This window comes from Arachis hypogaea, chromosome 4 (assembly GCF_003086295.3).
Source record: "Arachis hypogaea cultivar Tifrunner chromosome 4, arahy.Tifrunner.gnm2.J5K5, whole genome shotgun sequence".
Lineage (NCBI taxonomy): Eukaryota > Viridiplantae > Streptophyta > Magnoliopsida > Fabales > Fabaceae > Arachis > Arachis hypogaea.
The window spans coordinates 121,658,515-121,678,556 of NC_092039.1; the positions used below are offsets into that span (position 1 = coordinate 121,658,515).

The 20,042-nt window shown below is 32.1% G+C and overlaps 2 protein-coding genes across 2 annotated transcripts; one reads left to right on the forward strand and one right to left on the reverse strand.

Annotated features, from left to right (window-relative positions):
• The first annotated feature begins 5,226 nt into the window (after positions 1 to 5,226).
• Positions 5,227 to 6,058, forward strand: LOC112794460 (V-type proton ATPase subunit G-like). Its single transcript, XM_025836470.2, has 3 exons — positions 5,227 to 5,314; positions 5,420 to 5,520; positions 5,912 to 6,058. Exons 1-3 carry the CDS (start codon positions 5,227 to 5,229, stop codon positions 6,053 to 6,055), a joined length of 333 nt encoding a protein of 110 aa, XP_025692255.1. The 3' UTR covers positions 6,056 to 6,058.
• A 1,435-nt stretch (positions 6,059 to 7,493) lies between these two features.
• Positions 7,494 to 17,167, reverse strand: LOC112797708 (protein ARABIDILLO 1). Its single transcript, XM_025840778.3, has 13 exons — positions 16,773 to 17,167; positions 15,075 to 16,468; positions 14,776 to 14,934; positions 14,607 to 14,687; positions 14,342 to 14,473; positions 13,786 to 13,913; positions 13,119 to 13,206; positions 10,347 to 10,441; positions 9,668 to 9,731; positions 9,387 to 9,562; positions 8,628 to 8,849; positions 8,227 to 8,311; positions 7,494 to 8,098 (listed from the first exon to the last, which is right to left on the reverse strand). The coding sequence occupies exons 2-13, from the start codon at positions 16,425 to 16,427 to the stop codon at positions 7,922 to 7,924; spliced, it is 2,760 nt and encodes a 919-aa protein (XP_025696563.1). The 5' UTR covers positions 16,428 to 16,468; positions 16,773 to 17,167; the 3' UTR covers positions 7,494 to 7,921.
• Positions 17,168 to 20,042: the final 2,875 nt, after the last annotated feature.

Below are 20,042 nucleotides of genomic sequence, written 5' to 3' on the forward strand. Positions count from 1 at the left end.
GTATTCAGAGTTCAAACTGTTATATCTCCCCTCCCCCTTCTTTTTCTTAATATATTTTATGGCAACCAACTTTCCCACTAAGCCAATGTTCAGTATTTAAACTAGAATGATCCGTGCGATATGTGCGGTGGTAAATTAATATAGTATATAATTAATATTAAAATTGTTATATATTGTATAATTAAATTAAATATGTGTAAACTAAAGTTAAATTTGAAATGTGTGTTATTTAAAATTATTTGTTGTACAAAAGATTTAGATGTTGGAGTTGTATAAAGTGATATTTTTATTTGGTTGTTTGGTTTTTATATTTGTTTTAGTTGATAGATTTAGTCTTCTTATATGGTGCTCGTCTTCGTTTTTTTTTATTGGTTGTTGTTAGAGTTGTTGTTTTCTTCTTTCTGTCGTAAGTCTTTGTGAAGGCGTATTCTTTATAAATTGTTGAGTTATATACATTTTTTATTGTGTTGTTTGTTCCATCTTTGCATGTATGTTCTTCTTCCAAATATGTGTCTTGAATTTGTATGGTTTTTTTTTTCCTTAATCTTTTTATGGGTATGTGATTTTCGTTTGATGATATTAGTGTTGGCGAAATTGATTTCTATAATCAATGAATAATTTAATTTAAAAATAAAAATGATATCTTGAATAAGTGATTTTTTTTAGTATTATCTGTTTTATTTGTTGTAATGGGTGTTGAGGTTTAGTGTTTTTGGTTGGAATAAATATCTTGATAACAGTGTATTGTTGAGAACTTTTTTTGAGATTAAGATAATTTAATTTGACTTCAAATATAAGTGAGGTTGCACAAATTTTTTAATTGGGGTAGTGTTTCAATGTCATTACTTTTTTGGAATGCCATTAGTTTTGAAGCAATTGTGTCCAACAATTTTTTGGTTTCGCCATCAAATAATACAAAAGTTGTTGTAACACTTTGATCTGAAATCTTTAATTGAATTTTGAACCTAAAATAAGTATTGGGTTAGTAACTAATAATTTGATAGATGAGAATATGAAAAGTATATAGAGTTACCTTTGTGGTGTTTGATTACATGTGCCTCAAATGTAGTTGTTTCGTTTTTTATATGTTTTCTTCTAACACTTTTCACATTCAACATAGTTCCATCCAAATTTGTCATTAATTTTGTTTATAGTTGCTAAACTTGTAAAGATATTTTCCTATTCCAATATTCAATTTATGTTATGATTAGGTATATGGTATTTGAGTAAGTATGAATATATGATGCATGTTGCAAGGTTTTTTTTTGTCATAACTGATCATCAGATTTTTATTGCATGGCCATTATATTTTGGATAGTTATTCGATTTTTTAATCATTTTGCTCTGAAGATTTATGTTGGCATTGTCTTGACTTGGTATCTCTGTTACTTCTTCATGTTGATCAATCCTGTTTAGGATTTTTTTTATATTTGTTAAATTGAATAATTAAATAAATTAATTAATTCTTGAGAAATTTATTAGTTATGAAATACCCATAAGTCAGCTGTGCGAATTCTTCAGTTTGTGGATTGATGTTTATACTCGAAGTTGTGCTAACCGAAAAATCACCTAAAATATTATAGTATAATAGGTTATATAAAATAAGATTGTGATGTATTTGTCTCATTTAATATATTATATAAAATATAAATTTTTGAACTAAGAAAAATAATAGATTCAAATTTTTTTGAAAAAGATTGTACCTTTGTATTCACTAACCAATGTTGATGTGAGTACAACAATTTTTTGGCCCTTGATTTGAGTTGTAATTTCTTTATTTATCTGACTTGAGAGATTTCTGCACAACATAACTTTTAAGACGAAGTTCCTCTAATTATTAGTATTTTATTAATAACTATATATGTAAATGAAAAACGAATTGCTTGTATACTTTTTTACTTTTTAAGTATTAATTTCATTTTTCGTATTTTGGTGGGTTTTTCTTTAACATCTACTTGTTCTTCTTCTCCTAATGCATGCAGTTTTTCAATGACATTTACAATAAAAAAAATAAAAATATGTAATTTTTTTTTGAATAAGTTATTTTTAATAAGAATAATTGAAAAAGTATAAAATAAAATTACATGTTAATATTTTTCTTTGACCACTTTAGGGTTTAGAATTTAGGGTTTCATTGTACCTTTAATTAGTCTATACAAATTATTTGCATATTTTATTTTTAAATTTTTTATAGTATAGACTTTTTTTTGTAACAAATGTTTGAATTTGTTCATCATATTTTTCTTCACAATTACATGAAGAAGTGTTTCCTGCAGTGGTAGTAAATCATAACTAATAATTAGTTAGAAAAATGATTATATTTATGTTTTTAAGTTATTAGAAAAGGAACAATGAATAGCATATTGGAAGAAATATAATTTTAACGATATTAAAATATAATTATATATAAAGTATTATAAAATAATATAAAAAGTATAAAAAGTAAAAATGATTAAAGTATTTTTTCATAAATTCAATTTAAAAATATAATAAATATGTTTGTTTTGTAACTTTTCATCTAATATAATCACTTTTAAACAAAGAGGTTTCTCTTCATTTGTGGATGTTAATATTTTTCATAGACAAACTACGCGAACTTTGATAGACCAATTGTCTATTTATTTGGTGATATTGTCTAAAGAATGGTGCTCCATTGAATAAGTTTGAGATGTTGTGTAATTCAAAAATTAAATAAATTTCTTGTGCTAAATTTGATGTTATTTGAAGGAATAGTGATAAAAGACTTATATAAGTAGTTTAAGTAATATGAAATTTGAATATTTGTAACGTAAAAATTATTATGATTAATAATATTATTATGACATTTGAAATATGGATGTTTATTACATTTAATGAGTTATTTATAGAAATTAATAAATTAATTATTGGGGTTATAAATTTATTGTTTTGTTTATAATAGTTGTAAGATATAACAAATATACGAATGTGGATTCAATGTCTTTGTAGGTTACAAATTTAGTATATGTTTGTTTGGTACTTTTTCATCTAATATAATCACTTTTAAGCAAAGAGATTTCTCTTCATTTGTGGGTGTTAATGTTTCTCATAGACGAACCATGCGAACTTTGATTATTTGTTTGTTTGGTGATATTGCCCAAAGAATGATGCTTTATTGAGTAAGTTTGAGATGTTGTGTAGTTCGAAAATAAATTTCTTGTGCTAAATTTGATGTTATTTGAAAGAATAATGATAAGAGACTTCTTATATAAGTAGTTTAAGTAGTATGAAATTTAAATATTTGTAACGTAAAAATTATTATGATTAATAATATTATTATGACATTTGTAATATGAATGTTTATTATATTTAATGAGTTATTTATATAAATTAATAAATTAATTATTAGGGTTATAAATTTATTGTCTTGTTTATAACAAAAGTAACATACAATAAATATAGGAATATGAATTCAATGTCTTTGTAGGTTACAAATTTGGTTAGATACTATTACTTTTACCTTAATTTTGGTATATTTTATTTTTTTGTTAATTTAAAAATAATAGTTAATTTGGCAAAAATTGAGTGATTGATTCTAAAATTTTGCCAAATAAGCGATGTTATTAATATTATATTAGTAGGAAGAAAAATATGTCTTAAAAGTAATGTAAATAAATTTATCTATTTATTTTTATATATTAAGAATAGATGACGTATAAATTTTGATTAAAAGATTAATTCGATTAAGTCCTGCCCGCATTTAATAAATATAGAAGAATTCATGAGTTTTATTTCAATTTTTTTTTCGTCTAATATCAAGATTGATAAATTATTTTGGCAACTTATATATAAAAACTTATATTCAAATGAGAAAAAATATAATGACACGAAAATACTATCAAGTATCATACTAAAATATGTATTTATGAACACTAATATATGTGCTTGATTAATTTATTTGCTTTATATATAAGTGACAAATCAAGGATTTTATATATGTGTGTATGGTCATAAAAGGACGGAAAAAAAACTTGCATTGTGTTTTCAGGGCCTTTGTATTTCTTTTTCCAGCTTAACATAGCCATTTGTCATTAATCCAATTTAAATAGTTTATTTACCTATAGTTAATAGAAAAACAATACACGCGAGTCTGAAATTATAATGAAATAAAAAACAATAGAATGACATTTAACTAAAAGTACAAAAATCTTTCAGAAGCATGCATTAAGATTACTAACACGTTATATTTTTTTTTTTATAAGAATACAAAATTATTATATATAACATAAAACTATAATACCTTATTATCGTTTATAAATTATAAAGAGAAATAATGCTAACTTTAAATCTAACTAAACATATTTTTCTAATATAAATTCAAGTGAAATAGATTTTAGGCCAGCATTCCCTAATTTTAAAACCCAAGACTTGTAACAACTTCATAACTATACATTATTTGTGCTTTAATTTGTAAACTTTTATACTTTGAAACCTTCAATATATCATAGAATGGGAAACTAAAGTATCATTTAATATAAATAATTAAATACTAACTACTGCGAATAAAATGTGCAAACGATAAAATTTGGAGTTTGTAGTTACTTCGTCAATGCATTAAATATAATCAAATCTTCAAAAAAAATAAAAGAAAATTCTGAAAATCTTAAAATGCATTTGGTTTGCGTTTTTATTTTATGTTTTTTATTTTTGGTATGTTTATTTTAAAAGGTAAACCAAACGCACCCCTAGTTTTAAGCAAAAATATTGGTATGGTTGGATTTTTGGTAAGCAAATTAAAAGATGTATGTTTTTATACTTTGTTATACAAAGGTTTCATTTAAATATTAGTTTAATATTGGATTTTTGTTATAAAGTAAATTATATGTTACAATCCAAAATTAGAAACTTCTTATGTTGACTTGGTATATAACAAAACTATTCCCAGCATTACTTTCGGAGAGTTATGAGAAAATACATTAATCTCTATCACATGACATCAAAGTTCTTCCTCCCACTACACTTGAATCAGGAAAAATATTTCTCCATTTAGGTGATTCTGGAACATATATTTTCCACCACTTAGGTAAGAAATTAATTGATTACTTTGTTTCTTCAATTATGTTCACAGTTTTCTTTTTATGCTAAACTATGTTCTTATTTTGATAAATGTTAAATGCTAAAGAAAATTCAATGTAGAAAGCTCACAACATAACCAAGTTTCATAGATTCTTTTAATTGAAATATTGATTTTGTTGAGATGCAGTTATCATGGAACCCTATAAAGGACAAGGCGGCATTCAGATGCTGCTAACTGCTGAACAAGAAGCACAACATATTGTTTCCAATGCAAGAAACTGTAAGATAAAAAAATGAATAATAAAAAATAAAAAGGGCATTTTTTATATCTTATTATAATTTTTAACAATATGAAATGAATGAATGTTTTTTTTTAACTTCTTAGTGAGGAATAAAAGATTGAAGCAGGCAAAAGAAGAGGCTGAGAGGGAGGCAGCACAATATAGAGCTCAAATGGAAGAAGAATACCAAAAGTCAATCTCAGAGGTACTCAAAATATGACTATTGTGGTCTTAATTACCATTATGATATTTTGAAGATATTACCACAATACCAAGATTACAATATATTTCATTTTACAATTATTGTAGAAAAAAATCAGTCATTCGTATAAAATAATATTAAAATATAAAATACATATTAAAAAAGCTAAATAATATATATATTTATACACAAATATATAGTGACTGATTTTTTATATGAACATAGCAATTCTAGAGATATGTTATGATAATTATCATTATGCTGTCTAGGATGGCTATACAATTTTGGAAATTAAAATATTTTTTAATATTTGAAAATATTTTTAATTTAAAAAATAAAAGTAAAAAGTGTTGCATTTGTGATTACATAAGAGAATTTCTTTACTTGTATTTAGACAACTGGGAGCTCTGGATCCAATGTAAGAAAGCTTGAGGAAGAGACAGATGCCAAGATAAGAAATATAAAAAGATCAGCTTCAAAGGTCTCTTCAGAAATTGTTGATATGATGCTCAAGTATATTTCAAATGTTAAAGTGTAATTTCCCAAGGTTAGTCACTAACTACTCTTTCAACCATTTGATTAAGAGCTCATAGTGCATATGGGAAAATAAAATGAATCATGTTTAGTTTTAGAAAGCATTTTCTTTTTAATAAATTTGAACACAATGTGGTTTTAAGTTTTAACTTCTATATTTTGTTTTCATCACATCACTTTATCTGTTTGATTGCAAATAGCCTATAACTATAACGTACCAAAATTACATAATACAAGTTAATAATAACTGTCATATTTAGAATAAATAGTCACAACAATAGCATGATGATCATACTGTTTAGTTTTGAGATTAAAAAAAATGAAAATCAACTTTAAGTAGTTAAAATAGTCAATTTTTTTATTATAAAATTATTTTAATTTTTTTATTATAAAATTATTTTTGTAATACTCATTTTTGATTTTTTAGAGGATTTAGAATTTAAAAAATTGACTTATGTTGGCTAAAAAAAATTGATTTCTTAGTTGAACTCCTCTCAGATATCTCTTTTTCAACTATTGTGTTGTGTTGTGTTGTGATTTCAGAAAAACTGCTGAAGAAAGATAACATAAGGAGTCATCATCACCAACAATAAAAGAGGCAAAGTCTGGAATGATCATTTGCTATTTTTCACCCTGGTTGCCATTATGTAAAGCCTTTGCCATGAAGCTCCTGCCTTGAACACTCTTTAACACTTTCAAAGTGAAAAAAAAAAAAAAACATTTTTATTTTCAATCATATTTAATACATTCCATGCTTAGTATAATATTTTCACACTCTATCATTACTCTTTATAAACAATTTATAATGAAAACACAATGATCTTATTTCGTTCTCATGTATAGCACCAATTAAAATATGTTATTATTATTGTTCAACTTTAAACAATTGAGAGGAGCCGACAGCATCAAATAAAAGTTCTTCATTACAGTGCCAGAAAAAAATTCTTCATTCAATCTCCATTATTATCCTTCATAACCACCTTTAGGGGCAACAAATACCAGTTCATTAATGATCGAATCAAATATTAATTTCATTATTTAATACCTGAATATATAACCATGAATTCAAATCAATTTTAATATCTTACAAGTGTATTGCATCAAGTCCTAATAGTAATAAGATTTGACACAAACTCTATATCAATGCAAAACATAACACCAGACAAAAAATGAAATTTATTTATGTTTTTAATGCACAATATTCCAAACTGATTATGATTTTTTTCTAAAGGTGAAAACAATATCAAGTTGTTACAACTTAAGACAAACCACTAAATGTTATTCAGGAAGAGGTTGGGCAAAATTATTCAAACCATTTGAATAATTTCCAAATACATGGAATTTTCAATGCATCAATTTATTGAAAACAATTATGCATTTTGAGATGGAGAAACTAGATTGAAGGTGCCAAACCCAAAAGGTGATATCACTAATGCATTCCATTAAAATAAATTGAACCTAACCTTTCATAAAATACTTCAAAAAAGTTCTAAATTTATAATTATACAGAACATGTCAGGATAATAATAATACAAAAGGGCCCAGAACAAAAAAAGGAAAAAACATAACCACTAAAATTTATATCATTTTTCCTATCTGATGCAACCATGGTGTAAAAAAGATTGATACAAAAGGGGAAGAAATACATCTCAAATAAAGAACTGTTTTTGACTAAGCAGTTCCAAGGGACTTAAAGATAGATGAACCTGCAATTTAGGTCTTTTTTTTGCTTCACTTGCATCAAATTCAGATTCAGCCAGCTAGCAGTGTTCTCATGGCATTGTTGAGCAGTTCGTATACATGTGAGAAACACCAGAGAAGTCCAATTTTACTTTGAGGAGGATTTTGTAACAGAATAGATGAATTTGATCTACGCTGTATGCTCAATTTGGTGATACTCAAAGTTGCGAAGAACTATTCTGGCAAAGATTTTCGCTTCGAGTGGAGCTGTGGCAGCAGCAGCCGCGCCACGAAGAACTCTTGCTGCTCCTGCATTCTGCATGAGGCTGGCATGGTGAACAGCGTGTCTTCCCCCAGGAATTGTAAACTGCAATCGAAAAAAAAGTACAATTTCGTCATAAATCGGAAATCAAAATAACTTGAAATACAGATAATATCAAAGTGTTGACTGTCGATTTGCGCTGAGTATGGGACTTATGAGGGCGTTTCAGTTACCTGGAGAAGAGCAAATGCTGCACAAGTCTTGAGTATAGATGATGGATTCCGCAGCATGGTGACAAATCTTCCGATTTCAGCACCACTAAATAACCAAAAAAATAATAATAATAATAAGTTAGATATCCCAGGCATGAAAGAAGTTAAATTTGCATGCAGTTTTGCATTATAAAAGGGTAAATTACACTAACCTCCCAAGGTTTGTCAATACTACAAAACAAACCCTTAATATGTCACGATGTCATGTTTTTCAAGATATAAATGCCATCAATTTTAGTTCACATAAATTTTAGGGAAGATTTTACAAATAGAAGGGTGTCTATGTAATATGACCTACTCACAAGGGATGTTATTGTAATTTATCCTTGAAAAGAGAACGCTGGTAGGAAAGAGAGAAAAACCTGCATCTCAGATGTCCTGCTTCCTGTATTCGGGCGCCTTCAGTAACCTGGGATAATGCTGCGGGAGCCGATGATGCTGCAGCAGCTGTGAATGCTTGTGGATCCGAAAACATAAGGACAAAGGTTTCAATGTTTTTTAAGGCCATCCTTCTTGCCCCATCCAAGCTCACGCTCTTAGAAATACCTTCCGAACCCGTGCCTACTAAAGCAAACTCATCCATTCTGCAAAATGCACCATCATCTCAGATAAGATACACAAAGGGGTTTCTTGTATCCAAGTTAATAGGTTAAATAATTGGTTGTAACAGTAAAGAATACGTTACATTCACTTCACATATTTGTTCAACTAACAAAGGTAGGAAGAGAAAAGCCACGGCTACCGGTAACATATTAGTTCGGCATCTTTGTAATTGTAACTTAAAACGAAACACAACTAGATGTAGATACCGATTGATGGAAGAGTACTAAACAATCATCTGCTGACCTGATTATTCATATACTGGCATTTCCTCCATAATTGGATGAACACTTTGTTGACATGGGCAAAATTCAATTAACATAAACAAATAGACAGACAACAAATACCAATATTCCAACATTGATTCTGTATCTCGTTTGACTAGTCAAATAAACAATATATTTCTGCAATCAACCACATGAAACGTGAACAGAAAACGACATTCACATGGAAAGGAAAGAATGGGAGCATTCCACTCCTATCAAACAAAGGAGACGGGAAAGGGGAAATAATCAAATTACCTGCCATCGAACATGTAAGCCAATGCCAAGGCAGCCATGAACCGTGCCATCTTCGAAACTGATGAAGAACACAGATCCACAAGTGCAGAAACTCCTCCTTCCTCTACTATTCGTAAAGCATTACCAGGGTTGAAAGCAAGATTCCACAGTGCTCCTGCGGCAGTTTCATGAACATCCTGAAAGCAGAAGTGGCATGGATTTGATCATGATTTTACATATACAAAAAAAAGTCGTAAAAGCATATAAAATGTTTGACATTGATAATCAAGGAAATAAATTACCTCTGCTTCAGACCTTGCAAGAGCAATCAAAGGTGCAACACCTCCTTCACGTCCAATGGCAATGCTAAAAACAAAGACGACCAGTAATTAAGGTAAGCATAATCTAGCGTGGAGATAATGAAACAATGGAATAACCACATGAGCACTTTTATAGATGCTAATTGCTACATCTAAATGAATTTCAATTTGTTCCAATCCCGTAGATGTTATTCAAAATCAGTGATGGAGGACAAAGAAAGATGTAACAGTTACAGTTTTTAAGAGTGAAACAAATGTAATAAAGCTTGCATGGTAGATTTAGAATCAGCTAGTTATGAAATATAAGGCAATAAGTCAACAGAACATATTAAAAGTGGCAAACATCATATTCCAAGATACATGAATTTATTATGTATCTCATTGTGAGGATTTGATTTCAACTATGAATGAGACAGGATTATAAATTCGAGCTTCCGAAAGCAGGTAGATGATTCCAAAACCCTCAATATTTTCTATTAAAAAAAAAAGAAACTGAGAAATAATGGAGAATAATTTAGAAAGGACCACAAAAAATTTCTCTGGAACAACAGAGCATGAAGGATAAAAATAGGTTATAATTTTCTTAAAGAATGTCTTAAGAATCAAGATTCAAGATATCAATACTATCAGGATAAAATTATAAACAGAACTCTTTTATTACCTATTGGCCTCGGAAACTGATAATCCCCAGAGAGCACCGGCGGCCCTTTCTTGAAGTCCAGGAGAGGCATTAGAACAAGATTGCGCAAGAGCAACCTACATAAACCACAACGTTGAAGCATCAAAATATTAGAACTTTTATTTTTTTAGGATAAAAGAAGAGTATCACTGCGACAGAGAGAAGAGTAATACAAGGAAACAGCAGATAAGAAATCCTCTATACAAGTGAAAAAACACAATCAAAAGAAGAGGTATCTATGAAGTGAAACTTTCTAATCTCTCAACATGTCTGAGGAAAGTCCTCTAAAAAGATCATGAGTGAAAAGGTGAGCTCTACAAATAGATGCCAAATGTCAAATCATATCACATAAAACTTGCATGTCCGAAAATGTATCATCGAAGGTTGCATGAATTGCACTCCAACCAAATATTTCAAAACAACACAACATTTTAGCCACCGAAAAAGTAATGATATGGCAAAAATAAGTCAAAAGGGACCCATAAATTTTCATTTTTTATTTTCAAAAACATGATTTTATTCAACTCAAAAGCCACCGCTAATTAACTTGAAAACTGGTTGACAAACTTGATCAACAATCTAGACAAATATTAATAAACAATGCATGCTCACAACGTCCCCAAATATTCGATTAGCTTCAATTTTCCATTAAGTCATCAAAATCAATTGAAAATTCACTGATATTATATAAAGTATCATAATTAATTCAGATAAATTCAAAATTTGGGTCACAACAGACAATCTTCATCCAATAAAATTTCTTGACATAAATTTTCATCAATTATGGATGATGGAAACCACCTTTTCAAATGATTTGGTAAATTGTGGGGAAACAAAAGGTAATACCATTAAAAGATTACTATTTGAAAAGAAATACACTACTAACCTACATGGAAGCCCATGTTCTCATTAAAAATGGAAATAGAATTCCAGACCCCAGTGATTAAGCAACAATGAGTAAAATTTAAAAAGAAACAATGTTGAAATAGTTATTTTTTCAACTTCGGGGAAACAAAAAAGGGCATTGAATCTTCTTTCTTTGAAAGTATTCAGCAGGTTTCAGAACTTTATCTGAAAAAAGAAAATTTCTCTATTATTTGATAAGTAGGTCAAATTGCAGTGTCCCAGCAACAATACAGTAATTTGGTTCTGTTAGCTTTGCCTAAGAAGTTCAATATATATTTGTAGGTAAATCATGACACTTCAGTTGAAGCATACATAAGCAATGTATCGATGTCCCATGCGTAGTATTCCTCAAAATAAATTTCAAATTTCATTTTGTTGCAACAGGAAAACTCTATCTTACAATGCATATTAATAACTACCACTATAAGGCATTCCGTGTTGCCTTCTACCTAAGTACTTGAAACAAGAAAACAAAAAACAGATTGATGCTTAATTATTCTATTAATTTCAGTATTTCCATATGTTCCGAAACCATCAAAATGCTTTGAATTATCATCTATAACATGAAGATGTGATAAGATCCTGCAATTTACTTAGCAGGTCTCACATTATGTAAGTGTATACGAAAATGGCCTTTATAATCATTTGAGCAGCCCTACACCTTTGAGCTAGCTTTGTGGGTGAAATTAGGTCCACAAATCATTAGGTGGGTATAAGTCTATCACTCTATCCTACAATCAAAATTAGGCCATTCACAAATATCCAATCCTACAAGTTTTGTGATCCAGATGTTGAATCATGAGCATGACACAAGTGTCTTCAGTCTTGGACAACCCTCCCTCTGGCCTAAGTTCTAAGGTGGAGTTACACATTACACGTACATCTCAAGAGTATACTGTATTAAATTACATTGCAATTAAAGCTATTAGCAGCGAAAGGCAGTAATAAAATAAATTTGTGTCGCTCTTTGGTGTATTTGGTTGAAAAGAAATTTTGGGATTTTCAATGATTCCATCTCAACTATTGATTTCATTTAAAATAGGACTACCTTTTTGGCCTCAGAACATGGTCTATTGAAGGGATTGGTATGCATTATTAGTTAATACATGGTCATGTCGGTTAGGTTTGGGCTATATATTATGTATTTGTGCATTATGAGAGGGTGTCTCATCCTCTTCTATACATTCTTCACTATTTTAACAAAATTTCATTTTCTATTAAAAATTAGAGATATACACTTGACAACAAGAGCATTCTCTATAGCTGCAGAGGTGTCTAAAGCCTTCTATAGATTGCCTATTCAATCCAAGATTTAAACCCAGCAAATAACCCAACATGATGTGGCCACCCCTGAGTCGATGCGTCTCAATCTGGAATCTCAGATTGCTAGATTAATTCTGTCATTACAGCCATCATTGATATTTGGAAACTCCATTGATAGTTGCATGTCTTTTCTCCTTCCTAGTAATGCAATTCTCCAAAGGCTTGTTCAGGCTGACAACCGTTCTAGCTTCCTCGATTAATATTCAGACACACCTTAAGTTCCTCGCTAATCTTCAATGGAGATTAGTTTGTATTATTAAGGATTTAATTGTAACAAGCTTTAAAGCTTAGTAAGCTTTAGCTTCAGGGGGAGTGTTGGAATAAAGAAGATATCATATAATATCTCTACCATATGGATTAAGAGTAGTACTGCTATAAATAGGGATTAGGATATTGTATATCGGAAAACATCAGATTATAAACATATCAATATATTTATAGTCATTATTCTCTCTTTTCCTCCTCTCCAATCTAGTCCCACAATCTTAACAGAGAATATTAAGCTAAACAAAAAACAACACATACCAAAGCCTGAACTCCACCAGCTGCTGCGATGGCTTCCCTGTTTCTATCATCAAATGACAAATTCCAAAGGGCACCAGCAGCTTCTTGCCTGCAATAATATAGACACGGAAAAAACTTCTTATTAAGAGCGGAATGGATTTAGCTTTTTCTCCGCAAACTCTTTACACATTTAAAAAAAAAAAAGAGCACCCTGGTGCCCATGCATCCTGTGATAGCGCAGGGTCCGGGGGAAGGAGCGCACCCAGGGTGCAATATACGTAGCCTAACCTGATAATTACATGAGAGAGAGAGAGAGAGAGAGAGAGAGAGAGAGAGAGAGGCTTCCCCACAATGTGGGGCACTCAAGCTGATTGGCCAATTAATTCATGGCAAAATATTTAAAAGTAGTAATTATAAAGCTATTAAATAACCTTTTCTTCTATTAAGGGAGAGACTGCAGCTCTTAGCTCTATAAGGCAAAGATGCAAATTTCAAGTTTGCAGTGGCATTAAAATTAACCCTCGACAACATTTTCTATTAAGTTAAGCAAAATTTCCATTTAGATTGATTTACAAACGAAATGCTTTTCTTGCATTCTATCTCTACCACTCCTTCCTTTTTCCATTTAATCCCGTTTTCACCAAACAATGTACAATAACACAGATTTCAGGAACTAATAGAAGATTACCTGACGCCCTCATGTGGAGATCGTGTAAGTTGAACAAGTGCCTCAAGAGCACCTGCTTCTTGTCCAACAGCAGCATTGTTACTATTGCTATCTCCATGAGCAGCTAAATTAGCCAATGCACGAGCAGCCTAACATGTATAAGAAGCAACATTAATTATTGAACCCCAATTTTATCATATTCCCTATATGGAAAGGATAAGAATCGACAAAACATACAACCAAAGAATCAATAATTATTTAGTGTTCATCTTGGCTTATATTACCAAGACAAATGGCATAGAGAATGGCATAAAGCACCCCTTAACTAGATTGATCATCATTACTGTTGGCTCTGTTTGTCAGATCCTTACTAAGACATCCTATCCTTGTTTTGCAATTTGCACATGACCATTGACCAGAATAAGCACCATTTAAAACACAATTAGATTACTAATTAAAAAAAAATACCATAAGTTCCAAGCTTTATTTGGTAGGCATAATATACCTAATAAAGTAGTTTCAACAATTTTGGCAATTGATAGGCGATGCCCAAAAAATAGAAAGTACTAAGTAGTACCTGCTCTTGCACGCCCTCAAATTTGCAGTTACGAGCAAGCATCACTAAAGCATGCACACCACCTGCCAATGCAACCTCTGTACTACACTTATCGTCAGCCGCCAAATTAGCCAATGCACCAGCTGCACGTTCCTGGAAAGGCAAAATTAAGTTATCAACCAACTGCTATATGCAATCATAAAATAGCAACTTCTGTTGCTATAAATTAGAAGATAATATGAAAAGCAGTTAACATGCTCATAATCATAAAATTAAATAAACATACCAAAACTCCATCTCCACTAGAGGACCATTTGAATATAAGATCCACTAAAGCTTTTATTCCACCCGCTTCCGCAATGGCACCCTGTGATGGAAGCCTCATTTAGTTTTCACATTAAGCTTTAAGCATTAAATTAAAAAAATGAGAAACCAAATCATATTCAGAATCCAACCTTGTGCTCTTCTCCCACAGAGAGATTCCACAACCCTCCAGCAGCCTCTTCAGCCACCAGCTTGTTCATTGACCTAGCCAAACCAGCGAGAATCTCAATCCCACCCTCTTCAGCAACAGCTTTGGCCACATTGGCATTGACAGACAAATTTGCAATTGCCTACAAATGTAGACCGTTTGGAGATATAAGTACAAACACATCGGTTATGCATGTATCAATTTATCTTGCATCAGATGCAAGTAAAAACTACTAGAACTGTTCATAAGGATCATCTGTACACAAAAGGGACCAGTGACTACCTTAGCTGCCTCAGATTGAAGCCCTTCCCTCCAAGATTTTGCTAAGCCAAGAAGGAGCCTTATGCCACCATCTCGCATAACTGCTTCAGCCCTTCCACAATCTATGCTAGCATTTTCATCATCAATCACGACAAAAGTTGCAAGGCCCGTAGCTGCCCTCTCTTGAACATCCTCTTGAGAACTCTGCATTAGACTAAGTAAGAGTGCTCCGCCTTGTTCAACCCAGAAATTGTCAAGACCCTGTTGAGGGCTCTCAGCAGATCTAAGTAGTGTATGGGACAGCATCCATTCAAGCCAAGGTATAATTTCATTAAGGTCCTTATCATTATTCTTCGAACTCCTCCAGTCCAAAAAGACATTCTTTCCTTTCTTCGTACTATCAAAAAATAAGGAAGCTAGTCCTTCAAAAATATTGGTAAAAAGGGAAATTAATAACTTGTTTTTATATTTACTAGCGGAGAAGCTAGTGTCTTCTTCGAGGATTGGACAATTCAAAGCACACAAAACCCTCAAACTCTGTGATAAGGATAACAACCTTGCAACGGCAGATGGACTAATATCAGTTCTCGAAACATCTAATCCAATCAGGTTAGGAAGCTTATGCCAAAGATGGGAAACAACACCCCACTTCATACTTGATGTGCCCGCAACAGAAAGGAAATGAACCGACATCACATTCCCCAATGCAAGCTCATCAACATTCAAACAATCAATGAACCCAATATCAGTCAACTTTGGACAATGCTTAGCCAGTGCATTGATAGCATCTGCATTTACATCTCTGATACCTGAAAGCCTAAGTTTACTAAGTCTAGGACAGCAATGAGCTATTGCCTTAATAGCATCACTACTTATTCTCTCACAGAAATCAGGTCCAAGCTGAAGACTCTCAAGTAACTCATGCCGGGCAGCAATCACCGAAAGAGTTGCATCAGTAATTTTCCTGCAATAGTCACCACTTAACTCACACAAGTTCCTAGCTCGAAGATGGATTATGGCATCAGCAGACTCTGCCCCACGAAACCTTAGCTTCTGAAGATGCACACACCTCGGAGCAAGTGAAGATGCCATATTAGCATCAAACCTGTGGGAACGAAGATCCAACGTGTTCCACAAACACTGCGAGCTGCCAAGAGTCCTCCATGTCCTACAAGTCGACGATAAGCTAGCTCGGTCCCTATAACTCAGACATGACAACAGCTGAATCACTGTATCATCAGGTAAGCTCCTCCAATCAACCGTCCCTGGCAGTTCCAAATCCAAAACCTCATCGCGAATCTCAGGACAACTTGAAGCTACAACATCATTCCCTTTGCTTTTCCTTGCCACCTTCCTCCTCACTCTTCGACTCATCTCAAACGAATAAATCACAGCAACATAGACACCAACAACACCTTCAAACCCAAAAAACAAATCTCAAAAACCAGTAGAGAGAACAATTCACAAACACATCATCAGCATCAAACACTAAAAGCCAAATCCAACAACCATTGAACAAAACACAAATCAACCTTCCCACCTAGAAAACCCTAGTAACTTCCATCAAAGTGACCAAATTGCAACACATAACACAAACCATCAAGTAAAAACCCCACAACAGCAAAAACAACACAACTCCAGAATAAAACAAAGAAAATCCAGAATCTATATCATAGAAACAACACCAAAAAAATGCTCTTTTTTATTGTTGTACCAAACCTGTGAGCTGAGGCTCAGGCTATGCGGTCATCGTTGGAGCTTGGAAACAGAAATCAGATGCATTTGAAGGGATTTACGATGAACCCCAGAAAGGGGGAAAGAGCAGTGAGAGAAAATGAAACTAAGCTTAAATAGGGTGTCAGAAAGAGAATTGAGAAAGGGAAAACGCAAAGACCCTGAAGAAAAGGATTGTGGGGTTATGTATGTTGGAGAGTTGTGAGAGAAGAATAGGGATTTTGAGAAAGAGAGAGAGACGTAGCAGAGACGAGAAGAGAATTACAGCATTGAAGGGAAAGAGAGAGAGAAAGAAAGAGAGAGGAGAAGGATTGATGGTTTGGGAGAAGAGAACCAACAACGCTGTGAAACTCCAGCTCATACAATCGGCATCTTGTGTTACATATATATATCATCATAATTTGTATTTGATTTTAAATTTTTAATTAATACTTTATATAAGATTTAAGTAGGATTTAAAAAATGTAAAAAAAGATTTATAAAATAACCATTAAACAAATTTATTTTATTTTTAATATGAAATTTTTTTGGTCATGTGAATTCTTTTTTTTAATTGGTAAGACTTGTAAATTGATATATAGTTGATTAATTGTTTATATTTTGTGCTATTGTGGTGATATTTAATTGCATATTTATGTAAAACATTGGCTAATTTTTTTGGATATAACACCTAGTTTGGTGTAACGTTGAGTTATGAAAGTTGGGGATGTTTTATACGGTTGTGACGACGGTTAGTTAACGGAAAGAAATTGAACGGTCTAATTTCTTGAAGATAAGAGGGGATACAAATCGGACCATCTGATTTGTGTTGGACAGACATTTTGTTTGCAAAAAAATCAGACCCACCAATTTCTCGCAAAAAAAAATTTTGGCATGGCCGTGGTACTAATCGGACTGTCCAATTTAAGTTTTCAAAAAAAAATTGAACTATTAAGAAAACGGTCGGATGATCCAATTTCAGTTTTATATACCCAACTCCATAATCGAGCTATCCACTTCATCTTCTTCTCATACTCTTCTCTTCACATCTCTGAAGCTTGTCTCTGCTCTTTCTCTTTTTTTCTATTATCATGGATGATAGAGTAATGTTAAAAGTGTATTATCATGGTCAAATTTTATTGCAAACATCGGAAGGATTGAAAATTGTGTGTGAAAATCTATTAAATATTATAATTCCATTCACATTGTCATTTGAAGAATTAAAATGTGTGATTTGTGAGAAGATAGATTCTCAAATGTCTAGGACAGTGTCGTGCATTCTGTACAGATATCCTATATCTGTATTTGGCGGGTTCGTTCAATTTCAAACAAAATACATGACCAATGAAACGAGCATGCAAGAAATGTTTTCAGTGTATCTTGAAAGTCGGTCTCGAATATTGTTCATCGAACTGTATATTGAGTTTGAGCGATCTGTAGCGGACAGAGATATTGAACTGGAAGATTACAATAGTGATAGCGAGGAAGAGTTTGAAAGTAACTATGAGGTCGTTGATCCGGGTGTAGACAAAGATCAAGCTGACGATGCTATGGCGGCAGATGTGGCAGATATGGTTAATGCACTAGCAAATCAGCAGCTGTTTGAGAAGCCGACTTTTATTCGGTCGTTGAATTTGGAGGCCATGCATGCACCAGAGTTTTCTCAATAGATAAATACAGGTATGTAATAATTTTAAATTATGATTTATACATAGGTTTTGAGTTTGAGACAAATATTTAAGGCAACGGTAAATAGGTAAAATATAGCATATGATTAGTAATTGTTTAGTTTTTAATTATCAAGTAAACATGTATGTTGAGGAATTTAGTATTTTGCATTCTTGTGTGATTATTAATTTATTAAATAGCATTTAATGACTTAGTTAATTAATTTATTAACTTTTGCATGATTTATTCTTGATATACGAATCATAGATAGATTTTATTAATGAGACACATATTTAAGAATTATTTATGGAAATATAAATTTTGATGTGTGATTGCAATAGAGCTTCCTGTTATGACGGATGGTGAATTCACTGTTGGAATAAAATTAGTTCTAGGGAGGCAGTAATTAAGGCAATGAAAGATTATACCATCCGTAGATGTGTAGATTATCGGGTGCATGAGTCAGAACCGATGACATTCTATGCTAAATGTACCCAGTACGGCGCAGGTTGTGATTGGCTGATCAGGGTTAGCAAAATGTCCAGGAAGTACTGTTGAGAGATAAGGAGGTACAATGATGTTCACACTTGTACTAGGGCCACCATTTCTTAAGCTCATTTGAAGCTGGATTCCATCACAATTGTAGAAGTAATAAAGCCATTGGTAGAAGTTGACACATCTATAAAGGTAAAATTAGTGATTGCGGAAGTACAGTCGAAGTTTAACTACACTATAAGTTATCGCAAAGCATGGTTAGTAAAACAGAAGGCACTGGAGTCAATTGTTGGAGGTTGGGAAGCTTCGTACAAAACTTTGCTCATATGGTTTGAGTCTATGTGTCACAAAGACCTATCAGCAGTCGTTCATTTTGAAACAATACCTGCGTACCAGGGAGATGACTTGATTCCTAATATTCGTGTACTACACCGAGTCTTCTGGAGTTATTACCCTTGTATTAGAGCATTCAAACATTGCAAGCCAATAGTGCATGTAGACAAAACTCATTTGTATGAAAAATATAAGGACTGATTGTTGGTTGTAGTTTCACAAGATGGCAATAACAATGGTGCCTATTGCATTTACGATAGTGGAGGGAGAGACATGCGAGGCTTGGCACTTTTTTCTTAATAACTTGCGACAACATGTCGTGACACGTGATGGTGTGGGCCTTATCTCCAATCGGCACAAATCCATTAGGTCAGCTATTGTTCGTAGTAATGGATCTTGGTCTCCTCCCAGAACATTCCACATGTTTTGTATCAGACACATAGAGTCCAACTTCTTGAGGAAGTTCAAGGCTCTGTATTTGTAGAAGCTTATCGTCAACATTGGTATCATAGTTACTATTATAGTTATTCTTAAACCCAGTTATTAATTATGAATGTTGTTTATAGTTGGTCCTTTTTTTATTGACAGGATATTCGAGGACACTTCGCAAGTACGAGACGCGTTATCAGCGTTTACGCGAGCGGAGTAAGCCTTATACTAACTGGTTGGATCAGATTCCACGTGAGCAGTATACTTTGGTATTTGATGGGGGATACAGGTGGGGCCATATGACCACTAATCTAGTGAAATGCATCAACTCGGTACTAAAAGGGGCGCACA